General features: G+C 37.8%; 1 protein-coding gene across 1 annotated transcript in view; it reads left to right on the top strand.

Moving 5' to 3' along the window:
* The first annotated feature begins 14,669 nt into the window (after positions 1-14,669).
* DCX (doublecortin) overlaps positions 14,670-17,685 on the top strand; it is a 114,869-nt gene continuing 111,853 nt past the window's right edge. The window contains exons 1-2 of the mRNA XM_063084864.1: positions 14,670-14,866; positions 15,206-15,591. Coding sequence (XP_062940934.1) covers positions 14,709-14,866; positions 15,206-15,591 — 544 coding nt within the window. The 5' untranslated portion in view covers positions 14,670-14,708. The remainder of the gene's footprint in view (positions 14,867-15,205; positions 15,592-17,685) is intronic.

Genomic DNA, 17,685 nt, shown 5'->3' with positions numbered 1-17,685 from the left:
ATCATTGCTTTCATTTGAAAACTGATCCCTCTGTCACTGCTTGCTGGTCCATATGATGGGTAGAGGAATGGAAAGAAGTTGAGTTATCTGTCTTGTCTTTCTGTGATACTAAGTGGTTGTCTCTAAGACCACTTCTTGGTCCTAGTTTTCACCTTATGGCACGGAGAACTCTTGGGGTACTTTTACCATCTATAATAATACTCTTCCATGCATACCCTGTGCTGTGGTTTCCTTCTTTAATGGGAGCCTATCTACTTTCCATCTTTCAAGAATTACTCCTGGTTTTTGCTTCACCAAGAATGATTTAAAGCATGACTATGTATTGAATCATTTTTCTGTTGTATCATATAGAACAGAGCAAGTGAAGAAAATATAACGATGGGTCAAGAAATGTATATAGGCTTATTTCTCTATTACTTAAACAAAGTTTGTAAGTAAACTTCCCCAGGGCTGATATAGCTGCTCTACAATCAGCAGGCTCCAGTTTACCTTGTTGCTCTGCCATTCTCAATACCTGGCTTCCACTTTTTGATGCAAGATGGCTGCTTGAGCACAAATTATGTCATTCACATTTCAGCCAGCAGGAAGTAGGAAAGGGTGAAAATGGGTGTGGTCTCTCTTCCCATAAATTGTACATGATACTTCCCTATTCTGGGAGACTGGTAAATATATTCTTTACATGTATCATGCATACTACATGTTGAGTACTCCTTGTCTGGAATACTTGGGACCAGAAGTGTTTCAGATTCTGGATTTTTTCAGATTTTGGAATATTCACATTATACTTACTGGCTGAGCACCCTAATCTGAAATCCAAAATGCTCCAATGAGCATTTCCTTTGAGCATCATGTTGGCACTCAAAAAGTTTCAGATTTTGTAGCATTTTGGATTTTGGATTTTTGTATTAGGGATGCTCAACCAGTACTAGGTACTCTACATATGATGTTTCATTTACTCTTCAAAACAACCCTTATTTTATCTCTATTTTATAGATAAACTCCACTAACTTGTTTAAGGGGCATACAACTAATAAACTGTGGAACTGGGATTTGAACTCAGATCTGACTCCAAAGTCCACATTATCACGTTCTTTCCACTACACCAGTGCTTCTCAACATTGGCTGTACATTAGAATCACCAGAGTAGCTTTTAAAAATACTAATGCTTGGGACCTGCACCACATCAATTAACTCATAATCAAAAGTATTTTGTAAAATCTTACCATCTGAAAGACAGGGTTGAGTGCTACTGCGCTTTCTAAACTGTTCCTCTTTTTGACTATGTAAGCTATATGTCTTTCTGCTACATATTTTCCTGAATACCTGATTGCTTATACTGTGCCTAGGTTTTTACATGTTTGTGTAATTTTTTATTTTGATGAAATACAGAAAAGTACTTGATTTCCTATTTGCTTCAAATTAAGAACAAAATTATTAAGAAATCTGTTGGATATGCAAAATTGTACAGATTTGAAAATCAATCTGTGTAATCAGCCATTTTAACAGACCAAAGAAGAAAAATCACATGATCATATCAATGAACACAGATAAAGCATTTGACAAAATTCAACACCCATATATGATTTTTTTTAAAAAAACTCTCAGAAAACTATAAATAGAAGGAAACTTGCTAACTTGATACTAAATATCTAAAAGAAAAGAAAGAAAGAAAGAAAGAAAAACCCTTACAGTTAAACATCACACTTAATGGTAAAGATTGAATGCTTTCCAGCTAAGATTGGAAACAAGTTAAGGATGTCCATTCTTACCACTGCTACTTGATGTAGTACTATAGGCTTTCGCCAGTGCAATAAGGCAAGAAATAGAAATAAAAGGCATAGAGAATGGAAAGGAAGAAATAAAGCCATCTCTGTTTAAAGATGACAGATGATCTATGTTAAAAAAATCCCAAGACAATTATAAAAAACTCCTGGAACTAATTAGTGAATTCAGCAGGGTGGCAAAACATAAAATCAACATACACAAATCAACTGTATTTCTAGATACTAACAACAAACACGTGGAAAGCAATATTTAAAATATAATACTACTTACAATCCTTCAAAAATGAAATATTTAAGTGTAAACCTAGCAAAACATGTGCAGAACATGTATGCTGAAAATACAACACACTAAGGAAAGAAATCAAAAAAATCTAAGTAGATTGGAAGACACAATATAGTGAAGATGTCAATCCTCCCCATATTGGTATATAGGTTTAACACAATTCCTATCAAAAATCCCAGCAAGATATTTTATTTTATTTTTTTTAATTTTTATTTTGTCGATATACAATGTGGTTGATTATTGTGGCCCATCACTGAAACCTCCCTCACTCCTCCCTCCCCTCCCTCCCACCCAACAATGTCCTTTCTGTTTCCAGCAAGATATTTTATAGATATAGACAAGAGTATTATAAAATTGATATGGAAAATCCAAAGACCTAGAATAGCCAAAACAATTTTGAAAAAGAAAGATAAAGTGGGAGGAACCAGTTTACCCATTTTCAAGACTTATTATATAGCTATAGTAATCAAGACTGTTTGATATTGGAAGAAGCATAGATACATAGATCCATGGAATAGAACAGAGCACCCAGAGATAGATTCACATCAACATACCCAAGGAGTTTTTGACAAAGGCACAAAAGCGACTCAATATAGGAAAGATAATCTTTTCAACAAAAAGCACTGGAGCAATTGGATATCCGGAGACAAAAAGTATGAACCACAAACTAAACCTCACATATTATACAAAAATTAACCCAAAATAGATCATAGGATTTAATGTAAAACATACATTTATAATACTTTCAGACTATAACATAGGGGAAAACTTTAGGACCTGTGTTTCATGAAGAGTTCTTAGACATGACACCAAAAGCACTATTCATAAAAGAAAAAAATGCATAAATTGAAGACTTTTGCTCTGTAGAAGACCGTGTGAAGAAGTTGAAAAGATAAGCTACAGGATGAGGAGAAAATGTTGCAAACCACTTATCTGACAAAGAATTCATGTCTAGAACATAACTATACAACAAAAACCTAACATAAAATTAAGTTAATAATAATATATCAATATTGGTTCATCATATAACATATTAGTAACATATCAGTAATAGGAGAAACTGTATGTGTGGGGGTGATGGCACGGGAGCCATCTGTAAAAAAAATAAACAAATAACTGAAAAATATAGGAGAAATTAGATCATTTGGATTCAGTGTTCTAAATTAAAGTCTAACTGCAAAAAATAAGGAAAATTGCTTTACAGTGTTGCCAGATAGGAGTTGTTCTAGATTATGTAATGGCATTTAACCCATGTGTCTGAAATTTTCTGAAATAAGTGAAACATTTTTCATGCATTAAAGAAACATTAAAACAGTTTCACTAGAAAATGAGTAAAAGGCATCTCACTGAAGAAAATATGTGATTAACAAACAAGCACTTGAAAAGATGTTCAACATCACTAGACATTAGGGAAATGAAAATTAAAACAAAGAGATATCACTACACACCTATTAGAATAGCTAAAATAAATATACCAAATGCTGGTGAGGATGCAGAGAAACTGGATCTCTCATACACTATTGGTGGGAATGTAAAATATTATAGCCATTCTGGAAAACAGTTTGGTAATTTCTTATAAAAATAAATACACAATTACCGTATAACCCAGCAATTGTAATCCTGGGCATTTCATTTCCAGAGAAATGAATTTCTGGATGCCCAGAAACCTGTATATGATTGTTCATCAAGCTTTATTTGTAGTAGTTAAAAACAGGAAGCAACCAAAATGTCCCTCCAAAGGTGAGTGTGTAAACAAACTGTGGCATATCCTTACCATGAAATATTATTCAACAATAGAAAAGAACAGACTTTTGATACATGTAACAACTTGGATTGATCTCAAGGACATTATGCTGAGTGAAAAGCCAAACTCTAAAGGTTACATGATGTATGATTCTATTTACATAGACTTCTTGAAATGACAAAGTTACAGAGATGGAAAACAGATTAGTGGTTGCCAGCTGTTAGGAATGAGGGAATATGGTGCTGGGTGTGACTAATAAGGAGTAGTATGAGTGATCCTTGTGGGATGGAATGGTTCTGTATCTTGATTGTGGTGGTAGTTACACAAATCTACACAAGTAATAAGATGACAGAATTATACATGTTTTAGCAATATCTAATTCCTGATTTTGAGGTTGTACTATAGTTATGTAAGTTGTAACCATTGGGGGGGAAATTGGGTGAAGGGCACACAGGCTCTCATACTATTTTTCAACTTTTTGTGAATCTAGAATTACTTCAAAATGAAAAGTTAAAAAAAAGGAGAAACAGAGAAAACCAGATGGAACACCCATATACCTACCACTCAGTTTTAACCAATCATAAAAATGTGCCATAATTAAAAAATTTAATTTTGAGGTAACATACAGTAAAATTGACTTTTTGGTGTACAGTTTTATAAGTTTTAACTCGTGTATTGATATGATTTGTGTTAACACTGCCACAATTAGAAGACAGAAGTTTTTTCACCCCTAAAATCCCTCTTGTGCTATCCCTTTGTAGTCACATCATTCCCCCCACACCTAACCTCTGACACACCTATGTTCTTTGTCCCTATTGTTTGCCTTTCCAGAATGTCATATAAATAGAATTATACACTATGCAGCCTATTGAGACAGGCTTCTTTTACTCAGCATAAGGCGTTTGAGAGTCATCCAAGTTGTGTGTATCAATAGTTCATTGATGACGTTATTGCAGAGTAGTACTCTAGTGCATAGATATACCACAGATAGTTTATCCATTTATTTGAGCTGTTGAAGGACATTTGGGATGTTTCCATTTTTTGCTGATTATGAACAAAGTTGCTCTAAACATTTATATATAGGTTTTTGTAGTTGAGATATAATTCACATGTCATAAAATTCACTCCTTTAGAGTGCACAATTCAGTGGGTCTGGGTATGTTTACAAGGTTGTGCAACCATCACTACTATCTAATTCTAGAACGTTTTTCACATCCCAAAAAGAAACCTCATACCCATTAGCAGTCTCTCCCCGTTTCTTTCTACCTCCAGCCCCTGACAAACACTAATGTACTTTCTGCCTCTATGGATTTGCCTATTCTGGACATTTCATATAAATGGAATCATACAATGTGAGGCCTTTTGTGTCTGGCTTCCTTCACTTAGCATGATGTTTTCAAGGCTTATCCATGTTGTAGCATGTATCAGTAGTTCATTCTTTTTATGGCTGAATAATACTCCATTGTATGGGTATACCACAATTTGTTTATCCGCTCATTAGCTGATGGACAGTTGAGTTGTTTCAACTTTTTGACTATTATGCATAATGTTGCTATGAACATATACATACAAGTTGGTCTGTCAAAACTTTGCCTTTAAACCCAACCAGTCAGATACCAATCCCAGAGTTCCATCTTTGGTGGTCTGTTGCTAGAAATCACTTCTGGCATAAGTACTTGATTACTTAGGAATCAGTTGTAGGAAACAGAAATTATTCAAAGTATTTTAAGAAAGGTATTTAATATAGGAAATTAGGTCCTTATAAAATTGATAGAAGGGCTAGAGAAGTGGGATCTCTGCTTACCACTGGTATTCTGAGGAAGCTCAACCTTTGCTACATCAGGAAGTTAAGGAGGTCAGGAGGTCACTACTGGAACCATTGAAATCAGTAATACACCACTGTAGCTATGATCCTGGGATCATAAAGTCACTGCTGTCATAGCAATGTTCTTTTAACACTTAGAAAGTTGATAACTGAACACTGTAATGCTGCTGCAGAAAAACCCAAGCTCCCCATTACTTTCCTTGCGAGGAGCAATAACCTAGGCAGCAGAAAGATGGTCCCGGCCTCGCCCCCATATTCTAAATTCAAGTGCATGTAACTGAAGGAACTTAAGTTGCCTGAGAAATTTAGTTTTCATTTTCCAACCTCTGCAATTCAGGAAAGCACACTGAGAAGGAGGTTGGGATGGCTGCTGAGGACCAATTCACCATAACTAGCACTTACACTTAGCTTTCATTTATTCTGTTTCACTGTGTATAGCATTCTACATATGAGCAACTACTAATCAAATCAGTATGCCAGTGATGGGCATTTGGGTCGTTTTTATTTTTTTCAATATTTCAAATAATGCTTTAATGAATATACTTGTAGCTGTCTCTGTCAATACGTGTGTGCTTCCCTAGGATGGTGTCTTAGTCTATTCTTGCCACTATAACAAAATACAACAGGCTGGATAATTTATAATAGAAACTATTTCTCACAGTTCTGGAGGCTGGAAAGTCCAAGACCAAGGTGTAGGCAGATTCGGTGTCTGGTGAGGGGTCACTCTCTGCTCCCAAGATGGAGCATTGTTGCTATATTCTCACATGGCAGAATGTGGAAGGGCAAGAAGGGACTAGGGGACTTCCTTCAATCTCTCTCTTTTTTAAAAACTTACTTACTTACTTACTTACTTACTTACTTACTTATTATCTTAAAAAATATTCTATTTTATTTTATTTTGTCAAAATATAACAATTTCTTTTCTAAGAGCATTAATCCCATTCATGAAGGGGAGAGTATTTATGATTTAATCACTTCCCCAAAAGCCCCCACCTCTTAATGCTATTACATTGGGTATCAGGTTCCAGCATATGAATCTGGGGGGAATGCATGCACTCAAAACATAGCATATGGATACCTAGAAGTGGAATTTCTGGGTCATAAGTTGATTTGCATTTTCGACTTTACTAGCTACTGCCAAAACCTGCTCTCCAAAATTATACCAAATTATATTCCCTCCAACAGTATGTGAGAGTTCCAATTGTATCTTGTCCTTGCCTGTATTTGGTATGCCATACTTTTACACTTTCTATAAATCTAATGGTCATGAAATATGCAATTGCTGTTTTTACTTGTATTTCCCTAGTTATGTGTGAGGTTTAGCATATTTTCATGTTATTGGCCATTAGGGTTTCCTCTTCTGTGAATAACCTGGACTTACCCTCTGCCTATTTTTTTCTATTATAGTTTTGCATTTTACTTGTTGATGTTATGTAACTTCATAACTATGTATGATATATATGACTATGTATATATCTGTATGTCATAATATAGATGTCATATATATGACATATCTTTGTCAGTTACGTAAGTTTCAAATTTTTTCTGTCTGTTACTTATCTTTTAATACTTTAATACTGTCTTTTGCCTTCTGAAGCTTTAAATTTTTATGTAATCAAATTTATCAATATTTTCTTATAAAATTTCTGCTTTTTGTGTCTTGTTTAAGAAAGTCTTTTTTTTTTTTTTTTTACCACAAGGGTTTAAAGATAATCTCCTAAATTTTATTCTAATAATTTTAAAGTTATGTTCTTTACATTCAGTCCTTTAAAACATATGGAGTTTATTTTTATGTATGGTGTAAGGTGGGTATGTGATTCAATTTTTTCCATATAAAAGTTAATTGTCTCAATACCATCCATCAAATACTCCATGCATTCCGTACTCTATATAATTCAACAAACTCCCAAACCTATTATATGTTAGATATTGTTCTAGGCACTTAGAATATGGTATCAATCACACAGACAAAAAATTCTTATTGGTATTGTGAGTTATATTTCATTAAAGCTGTTAGAATATTCCTGCCCTCATGGAGCTTATACTTACATTCTAATTTGGGGAGATATATAATAAACATAATAAATATATGTACTATTTAATATATTGGGAGATTATGTGTTATAGAAAGAATAAAGAGGAGGAAAGGAAATTCATAGTGCTGGGTTGAAAGGGAAGGTTGTAACTTTATTTATTTATTTATTGGTTATGAATATTCATGAGATACAAAGCTGATTGTCACCCCTCATGCCCAAGATGTGAAGGCCAGATCCATACTGGCAGCAGGCACATTACCACAAATTGTGTTTGTACCCCATGTCCCCCACCCAATTATCCCCAACCTCCATCTCCCTCCCCCATGTCCCCCCCCTCACTCCACTTTGTATCCCAAGGTATGCTCTCTCCCTCTGCATGTCCAACACACCACTGTGGACTTTCTTTCCTTCCTTCTTTCTCTCTTAGTTCCCACTTATGAGTCAGTACATGTGGTATTTATCCCTCTGTCCTTTGATTATTTCACTCAATGTAAGTTTCTCCAGGCTCATCCATGTTGTTGCAAATGGGAGAATTTCATTCTTTTTTATGGCAGAGTAGTATTCCATGGTGTATATATTCCACAGTTTCCTTATCCAATCATTCACTGATGGACATTTAGGTTGGTTCCGTGTCTTGGCTATTGTAAACAGAGCTGCAATGAACATGAGAGTGCAGGTATCCCTTCGACATGATGATTTCCAGTCCTCTGGGTATATACCCAGAAGTGGGATTGCTGGATCATATGGAAGATCTATCTGTAGTTATTTGAGAAACCTCCATACTGTTTTCTGTAGTGGTTGTACTAGTTCACAGTCCCACCAACAGTGCAGGAGCATTCCCTTCTCTCCACACCCTTGCCAGCATTTGTTATTCACCATCTTTTTGATTATAGCCAGTCTAACTAGGGTGAGCTGGTATCTCAATGTAGTTTTAATTTGCATTTCTCTGATGACCGGTGATACTGAGCATTTTTTCATGTACCTGTTGGCCATTTGTATGTCTTCCCTTGAAAAATGTCTATTCAGCTCCTTTGCCCATTTTTTAATTGGCTTATTTGGTTTTTTACTGTGTAATTGCTTGAGTTCCTTGTATATTATGGATATTAATCTCTTGTTGGATGCATAGTTAGCAAAAATTTTCTCCCACTCTGTAGGTTTTCATGTCACTCTGTTGATTGTTTCCTTTGCTGTGCAGAAGCTTTATAGTTTGATATAGTCCCATTTGTTTATTTTTTCTTTTGCTGCTTGTGCTTTTGGGCTCATGTTCATAATGTCTGTGCCCAGACCTAGTTTCTGAAGCATTTTCATCTATCTCTTGGTAAGTTTACAGTTTCAGGTCTTATACTTAAGTCTTTAATCCATTTTGAGTTGATTTTAGTATATGGTAAGAGGTGCATGTCTAATTTCATTCTTCTGCATATGGATATCCAATTTTGCCAGCACCACTTGTTGAACAGGCAGTCTTTTTCCCAATGTAGGTTTTTGGTGCCTTTGTCCAATATCAGGTGGCTATAAGCCTGAGGAGTGATTTCTGGGTTCTCAATTCTGCTCCACTGGTCTGAGTGTCTATTTTTATGCCAGTACCATGGTGTTTTGGTTACAATAGCTTTGTAGTATAATTTGAAGTCAGGGGCCGGCCCGTGGCTCACTCGGGAGAGTGCGGTGCTAATAACACCAAGGCCCCGGGTTCGGATCCCATATACGGATGGCCGGTTTGCTCACTGGGTGAGCGTGGTGCTGACAACACCAAGCCAAGGGTTAAGATCCCCTTACCGGTCATCTTTAAAATAAATAAATAAATAAATAAAAAATAATTTGAAGTCAGGTAGTGTTATGCCTCCAGCTTTATTTTTCTTTTTGCTCAGGATTGCTTTGGCTATTCGAGCTCTTTTGTTGTTCCATATGAAAGTTAAGGTTGTTTTTTTCCATTTCTGTGAAGAATGTCATTGGTATTTTGATGGGGATTGCATTGAATCTGTAGATCACTTTGGGTAGTATAGACATTTTCACAATGTTAATTCTTCCAAGTTGGAAAAGATGAAGTCAAACTGTCTCTATTTGCAGATGACATTATGCTATATATAGAAAAACATAAAGACTCTATCAAAAAACTCCTAGAGCTGGTTAATAACTTCAGTAACATTGCAGGATACAAAATAAATGCCCCCAAATCAGTTGCATTTATATACTCAAATAATGATCTAACAGAAAGAGAAATAAAGAAAGTAAGCCCATTTACAATTGTCATGAAGAAAATAAAATACCTAGGGATCAATTTAACCAAGGAGGTGAAAGATCTCTACAATGAGAACTACAAACCACTACTGAAAGAAATTTAAAAAGACACAAAAAGATGGAAAGATATTCCATACTCTTGGATTGGAAGAATTAACATTGTAACTTTAAATAGGGTCATCTGGGTTGGTCTTTTTGAGAAGTTGACCTTTGGGTGAAGACTTAAAACAAGTGAGGAAGTTAGCATATGAATATTCAGGGAGTAGTAAAAGTTAATACTTATATCGTACATACTATGTGCCAAGATCAGTTCTAAGCACTCTACATGAATTTTCTCATTTAATCCTCATAACAATTGAGATAGGTGCTGTTATTATCATTACCGCCATTTGCCAGATGGGTGAACTGAGGCACAGAGAAGTTAAATAACTCACCTAAGTTCATCAGCTAATAATTAGTAGGATCAGAGTTTGAACTCAGGCACTCTAGTTCCAGAGTCACTACACTATTAAATAGCAAGGTCTCGTTTATGTTGATATCCATTTTGTTTCATTGATCTTTGTCTGTCCTCCAGGCCAACATCACACTATCTTAATTACTATAGCGTTACAATAAATCTTGGTAGGGCAAATCTCAGCATCTAATTCTTTTTCACAATGGTCTTGGCTATTTTTAGAGCTTTATTTTCTTTCATAAAAATTCTAGAATCAGTTTTTCAGGTTTCACAAAAATTCCTTTTGGAGTTTTTATTGGAAGTTTTTCATATATATAGACTATGGGGAGTATTGATACCCTTACAGCATTCCAGCTTTCCATTCATGGTCGTGGTCTGACTTTACACTTATTCTCAGCTTCTGTTATGTTCTTAAATAATTTTATGATGTTTTTCAATAAAGATCTTACACATATTTGTTGGATTTAGGTGTTTTATAGTTTTGTGTCCCCCCACACATAGTCTATATATAGTTCCAACCTCACTTCCTGTTTGCCTGCTTTGCCACAAACCAGATCCTACTCTTTGTGCTTCTGATAGGTAACACAAACTAACAGTTTGTGTGTGTGTGTGTGCATGTGTGTTTTGCATGTGTTATAGACGGTCTCTGTTTCCTGACTGTGCCCTTTGAGTCTGGTTAATACAGACTGCAGCATATCAAGAAAGATGTAAGCCTTTTTCTTTCGTGAGTCTTCAAGCCCCTCAGCAGTGATGACTGTGTCCTACGCTGCATCTTGCCTGTGGTGCCGGGCACATCGTGATTACTCAAAAGGTCTTTACTGCTATATTTCCCACAATGGGGTTTCTATTCTTTTCCTTCAATCTTTTCACTCTATTAAGCCCTCACCCATGACTCTCCCTTGATCTTCTGTATTTAAAGATGCACTTTTCTCCTGGACTGGTACCTGAGACCTCCTGTTTCACCAGGGGCCCTTTTCCTCTGAGAAAGTGAGGTAAAAGGTCTTGGTGAGTAGCTAAGTTCTTTGAGAAGAAATATGTTTGTGAGATTATCTAGTCCAGTTTTTGCAAAAGTTTTTTTTTTTTTTTTTTTTTCCCCACAGAACATTAGCCTGTGAGATGTTCTAGGGGAAAAAAAGTTCCTAGCTTAAAAAAACAGTGGAAGCCCTTTATACTAAATTGTCTTCTTGGAGACTCATGCCATATTTTAAGTACATTAAAGGCACATCTATGTTTTACAATAAAGAAATCTAACTTCGTTTAGCCCGTCATTTTTCAAATCTTTTAAATTACGGAATCTTTTTATCTGTTTTTAAAGAGTACCTATTAACGCCCACAAACCTCGCACTGAGAGATATCGGCCTTGCCCGTCGTTCTGCTCTCTGGTATATATAAAGCAGATGAAGTCAGTTATCCTTGGCTTTTTATTCTAAAGACATTTTTCAGCTTCCACAGTAGTATTGCAAGGCTTCCATCATGAGGAAATTTCCTCTAAAATCCATTCTGAATCCTCCATGTTTAAGTTTTATCATCCTATCCATTCTTATATCCTCACTGGAAACAAAATGATTATGATTTCTGAAGCAAAATCAATTGTTGCATATTTACTGAATGCTTATGATGTGCAAGAAAGAAATTTTAAGACATTAGCCTTGCTGAAATTTCCATGTTTCCCTACTCTTATTCCTTGATATTTCTCTGTCCCTGACCTGCATAATCCTGATTTTTTAAGATGAAGCCAGAATGTAAGGCAACAGTGCATGGAAGAGAACAGGACAGACACCCGTGCTCCCCTGGGGTACTTATACAGAAACCAGGAAAGCAGAAGCAAGGTGTTGGAAAGACATAGCTGGGCAGGTTGCACACTTGAGGCTGTCCACCTAATCCAACTAACATAGATAGCTTCAGTTTTGCTGAGTCAACTTCTTCCAGAGAAGAAAGACGATCATATTTTTTTTTAATCCCACTTTGAGGCAGCTGTAGTAGAACTGTACAGGCAACTGTAGTAGAACACATACACAGAAAATGCTTAAATATAAAAGATCAACAGCTCTATACAAAAGGAAGGGTTAATTGTACTAGGAATCAGATATAAAGTAATTACTGTGCATGCTTTTAGCTTGGAGCTTCTTGGAAGCCAAGCAAAAATGGAACCATGATACTTCAAGACTGCTACATATTAATGCACGCAGCCCCAGTTGTGAAGATGGTAACCTACCCCCAATTTAATCTCTCACCTTTCTCTTCTTTTGTCTTATAGTCTGGCCTGATCTGATGAATTCAGTTTGGAGGCTTCTTTGTCTTTTATAACAAACTTGATATAAAGAAACCAATTAGTGATAAATAGGCAGTTTGAGGAGAGATGTGTTAACATTTATCTTGGAGGCATCAGATTCACTTCACATAGAAAGGTGTCTTAGTTGGGTTTGAACTCCAACTCTCAAAGGTAAACACCACAGACTTCATTAACTAAATTCTTAACCAACCTGAAAGGTTTTGGGGGACCTTTTTCAATGCTATCTTCCATATGATTCTGGATCTATTTTCTCTTGTCCCTTTTCTACCCCCTTTTAGTCTACTCTACTGATCTCATTTCAAAAACAACCAGTTGTTGGATATGTGTACTAAAATACCTTAACAAATTTGCAGATTTGCTTATTTTCTCTTAAGAGGGTAAAAGGAAGAGAGCTATAATTCGTAGAAGCCTGGTTTGTCTGAGTCTGGCCCCCAGGCAGATTAGGCCAAGGTTTTGGCCAAGTGAAATTGCCAATTTTCTAAAAGAAAGGGCTAGCACATTGCTCATTAGAGCATTCTGAACTTGCCTGTGCAATCTTTTTGCTACCCTACAATTTCCTGTTGGTTATAAACGAAACCTTTCTAGCTGTTAATGCAGACTGTGAATTGAAGGGAAAAAAAGCATGTAATTAATCATAGGAGGTTGGGGGGATTCACTAAGCCTGAGTTACAGGGGAGAAGCTGGACAAGGCACTAGGACCTAGAAGGCATCTATCCACCCTGGCAGGAATTTCTTGCTTGGAGCTCAGACAACAAAGACATAGAGAGATTGGTTTTCTTTCTCTCAGCATCTCCACCCAACCAGCAGAAAACCGGTGAGTGGGGCTTTTGAGTGATTTTCAAGCAGAATGTAACAGATGTCAAACGGGAAAAGCACAAGGCAAAGCGCGCGCGCTCTCTCTCTGTCTCTCCCCTTTTCTCTCCTTTTCTCCTTTTTTTGCCTTATTCTATCGGATTTTTTCCCCCTAAGCTTCTACCTGGGATTTTCCTTTGGAAAAGTGAGTTTGATGTTCCTTTGTTTTCACTGTGATGTTAATTTAGAATAATACCACCTCTGATCCTAAAGCAAAGCAAAGTATTACTGGCACGCCTGGGGAAATGCTTGCTACTTGTCTTGAGGAGGTCGGGTCTCTTAGCACTGCAGGTTGTCTCACTGAGACAATGCTGAGCTCAGCATAGGTCAGGGTGACATTGGAAAAAAAGGGGGATCAAGCCTCGCAAACCCACTAGGCACCAGTTCCCCTTTATCTCCTGTCCTCCTGGTCCCTTGCAAATATCTCAGTGTGGCAGTGTGCAGCAGCTGAGCCCTGTTTGCTTTGTGAGTCCTTTTATCCCCTCTGTGAGATGCATGTTAATAGTTTAGTTCCTAAGATGTCACTACCTTTGCTAGCATTTGGGGCTTTGGTTGTATTTGATTTCATGTTTTCATTGTTTTTTGTTTTTTTTTCGGGGGGAGGGGTCAGCAGAAGGGGAAAAAGCAAAGCCTGATAGATGACCCTCTTTTGCCTTAGCTAATGCACCTGGGCAATAGGCAAGTTTGGGGTGAATTGACTGCTGTGAGGGCAAAATGCACCTTCAGTCAGGATGGAAATCCAGAACAATGAAAGGTGTGCTTGCTTCTAGAGGTCCCATATGCTGTGCAGGGACTGGGAATCTTTCGACAATTAAATGATTCCATTAAGAGGTGTTGCTGCATTGGTGGGGAGAGGATGGAGCACCTGAAAAAAAAAAAAAAAAAGATTTTGTGACCAAACGGTACCAGGGGAGAAAGCAGAGCTAATAATTTGTTAAATAACTGATTTTTCTAATCCTTTTTCTCAGCTTATTTTTTAAGAATGTCGAATAGCTGCACCAGCTTGATGGGGAAGGGGTTTGATGAATAGCACAAAGACACAGGCTATTCCCTGGAGGCTGTCCCTTTAAAGGAGAATCCTAGTTTATTCTGGGGGGAGGGGACGCACACATTTGAGTAGGAAAGAAGGTTTGGAATAAAATTAAAACACTCCTTTTCATAGTCATTGTACTGAGACGCAAAGACTGTGTCCTAAGCTGGAGATGCTAACCTTGGCTAGCTCCTTCTGTTCTCTTCAAGGGGAATTTTGTCAGGCTATGGACTCATTTACAACTGTTAGTCATGTGGACATATGTGAGGAAACAGATGCCAGTTTTAATGTATTTAGCCCGAAGTTACAATTTGATAGGAGCCACTGTCAGTAAGTCTGAGGATTTTAAGCTATTTCAAAATCCCTCCCTCTCCTCTGTTTGGAACAGTGCCAAAAGTGCCTCCTTCTCGATCTCTTACTCCCAGCCCCCACAACCACCAGCACCCCCGCCCAGCCCCTCCTTCTTCTCTATTAAGATCAATATTCCTGCAGGTCAGGGGCAAGCAGCAGATGGGTCACAGGCTTTTTTCAACCAGTTCTTTTCAGAAGCAGCAGATTGCAGATCTGGATCTGGCTAATATTTGAATTCCTTTCTATTTTTTCTCCTCTCTCCATTTTCTTTGCCTCTCTTCACCCCCCCCCCCCCAACCCCATTTCTCCAACACTCAGGTCTCTGAGGTTCCACCAAAATATGGAACTTGATTTTGGGCACTTTGACGAAAGAGATAAGACGTCCAGGAACATGAGAGGCTCCCGAATGAATGGGCTGCCTAGCCCCACTCACAGCGCCCACTGTAGCTTCTATCGAACCAGAACCTTGCAGGCCCTGAGCAATGAAAAGAAAGCCAAGAAGGTACGTTTCTACCGCAATGGGGACCGCTACTTCAAGGGAATTGTGTACGCTGTGTCTTCTGACCGTTTTCGCAGCTTTGACGCCTTGCTGGCTGACCTGACTCGATCACTGTCTGACAACATTAACCTGCCTCAGGGAGTGCGTTACATTTACACCATTGATGGATCCAGGAAGATCGGAAGCATGGATGAATTGGAGGAAGGTAATTCAAGTAGGGGGTGTCGGCCCTTGGTGGGAGGTGGCATCGTGGGTTATGGTTCGATTCTTAGATTTCACTGAAAGAAATTAGGCAGTGCATTTGTCCAAATACCAGGTTGATTGATGCTCAGACTTCTGGTTCTACATGCATCAACAGAGCCATTAGCCACCACCCTTCATGGCCTTCATTCTCTGCTGGGTTTGACATGTGGACGGTGGTGATAATGCATTGTGCTTATTTGCCAGGGTATACAAAGGAAAATCTTAATTATAGTGTTTCGCCTGGATCTTGTTCAAAATTGACTCTGGGTAGCACTATTGAGGCAGAGCATTAAATTATGAGGGGTGTAATGAGGAAGAACGTTTGGTCAGACTAACAAATATTATACCCAAGTTGCCTTTGGACTGCTGAAAAATTATTTGTAAATTGCAACTCATTGGAAATACGCACCCTAAAAGCAGGACTTTCTGGACATATTCACAGAGGATTATACTTTTAGGTAAGTGGTCGCTGCTCAGCTGTTGCTTCCATAAAGCCCACTTCAGGGTGTGTCCCCAAGGGTGAGGTCATTGGGAGAAATACCAAAGCAAGCTGTAGGTATGTCTGGTATTTTAATAAAGACCATTTCTATTAGAATAGGAACTGACTTACTATGCCTAAATCCCTTTAAATCCTTTCTAGATTTTGGTATTGCAACTGAATTTTCTGACTAGACTGCTGAAAATGTTGACAACCTGTGTATCTACTCAAAAATAGGGAAAATCCCAGCTCTTACCAAAACTTGCTCACCCATGAAGCTTCTTTGTGGTCATTTAGGAAATAGATCTTGGGTCATGTTCTTAATATTCTCCATTATCAAATCAATTATATTGAAGATTCTTCCCTATCCCTACTTTAAATTGGCAGGTATAACATATGTGATCAATTTAACCTGCTTTAAAAGACAGCCTCAAGGAGTGGTGACAATAAAAATGTTTCTCCTCAAATACCTCCCCCATTATCCAGCCCTCCCACATCACTCCCTCCATTCACTGAGCATAGGTGAGTTTCGAGCAGGCAGATCTCTAGAGAAAACAAATTATGAAACAGCCAAGGAATGAGAAACAGCACCTCAAATGACTTGGTGCGGGAGTACCCCGCCTCCACGTCACTGCTTCTAGGTTTCTTGTGTTCCTAGACAAAGGAGCATGAGGGCTTCCCTTGTACAAGACCCCAGTTCTCTCAAGTAGCTGCTGTTTTCCAAGTAGTCAGGCCAAGTGATTGGGGACAGTTACTTATATGAGATAGTGGCCATATGGTTGCTGCATCTGAGTCTCAGGGTTCAAATCCAAGATTTTTCTATGCAGCTGACCTTGAAAAGCAATGTTGACGAGGCTTAGATTATTTGATCATGTGCTGAATGGACAGGCAGAGGCTAATCCTAGGCCTTTCCTGACCATTAAATAATTGGCCATGCTAGCACGTATCTTAAAATAAAGGAAAGTCAGGGTAAACTTGAAGGGCTTGAAAACCAGGTTGAGGGAGCTGTCCAACAGAGTAATCAATAGGGTGTGTGTCTTTTGTGGTTGTAAAATCCCTATCTCAGTCGAATTCGAGGGGTTTCTCTGTAATAGCTTTCACAAAGCACCCTGAATCAGCCAATATGTCCTCATTTCCATTATCTATGATCATCTAAAGACCACAATAGATATTTGGACAGAATTCTGAACCAAGTGACATTTTATTTGGAGCAATGATTAGAATATTCTTGTCTCTGATATGAGAGGTGTATGTACAGATTTTTTTCCCCAAAATCCCTTTTTTTACATGTTGATTTTTCTCCCTGGATGTGTGTGTATGTGTGCATCTGTGTGTTGGGAGAGTGGTGGTGATAAACAATCCCTGTTCCATAAAGGGAGGTACTACATGTAATTTTGAAAAGACTGCAGCTTTCTTTTCCCTTGAGTCCTTTTGAGTCCTGCTAGATTGGACTCCTTTCATCTACCACTCCTGGGTGCAGCAATACTTCCTGGCAAATTTCTGGACTATGTAGGGTGTGAATAGGGCTCAGTTGCATTTGTTCATATGCAATCTACAACCACGAGTCACAGTGGACCT

The sequence above is a fragment of the Cynocephalus volans genome, chromosome X (assembly GCF_027409185.1).
Source record: "Cynocephalus volans isolate mCynVol1 chromosome X, mCynVol1.pri, whole genome shotgun sequence".
NCBI classification, from domain to species: domain Eukaryota; kingdom Metazoa; phylum Chordata; class Mammalia; order Dermoptera; family Cynocephalidae; genus Cynocephalus; species Cynocephalus volans.
Note: the sequence above shows the minus strand (reverse complement) of the source record. Positions and strands in the feature narration are given on the sequence as shown.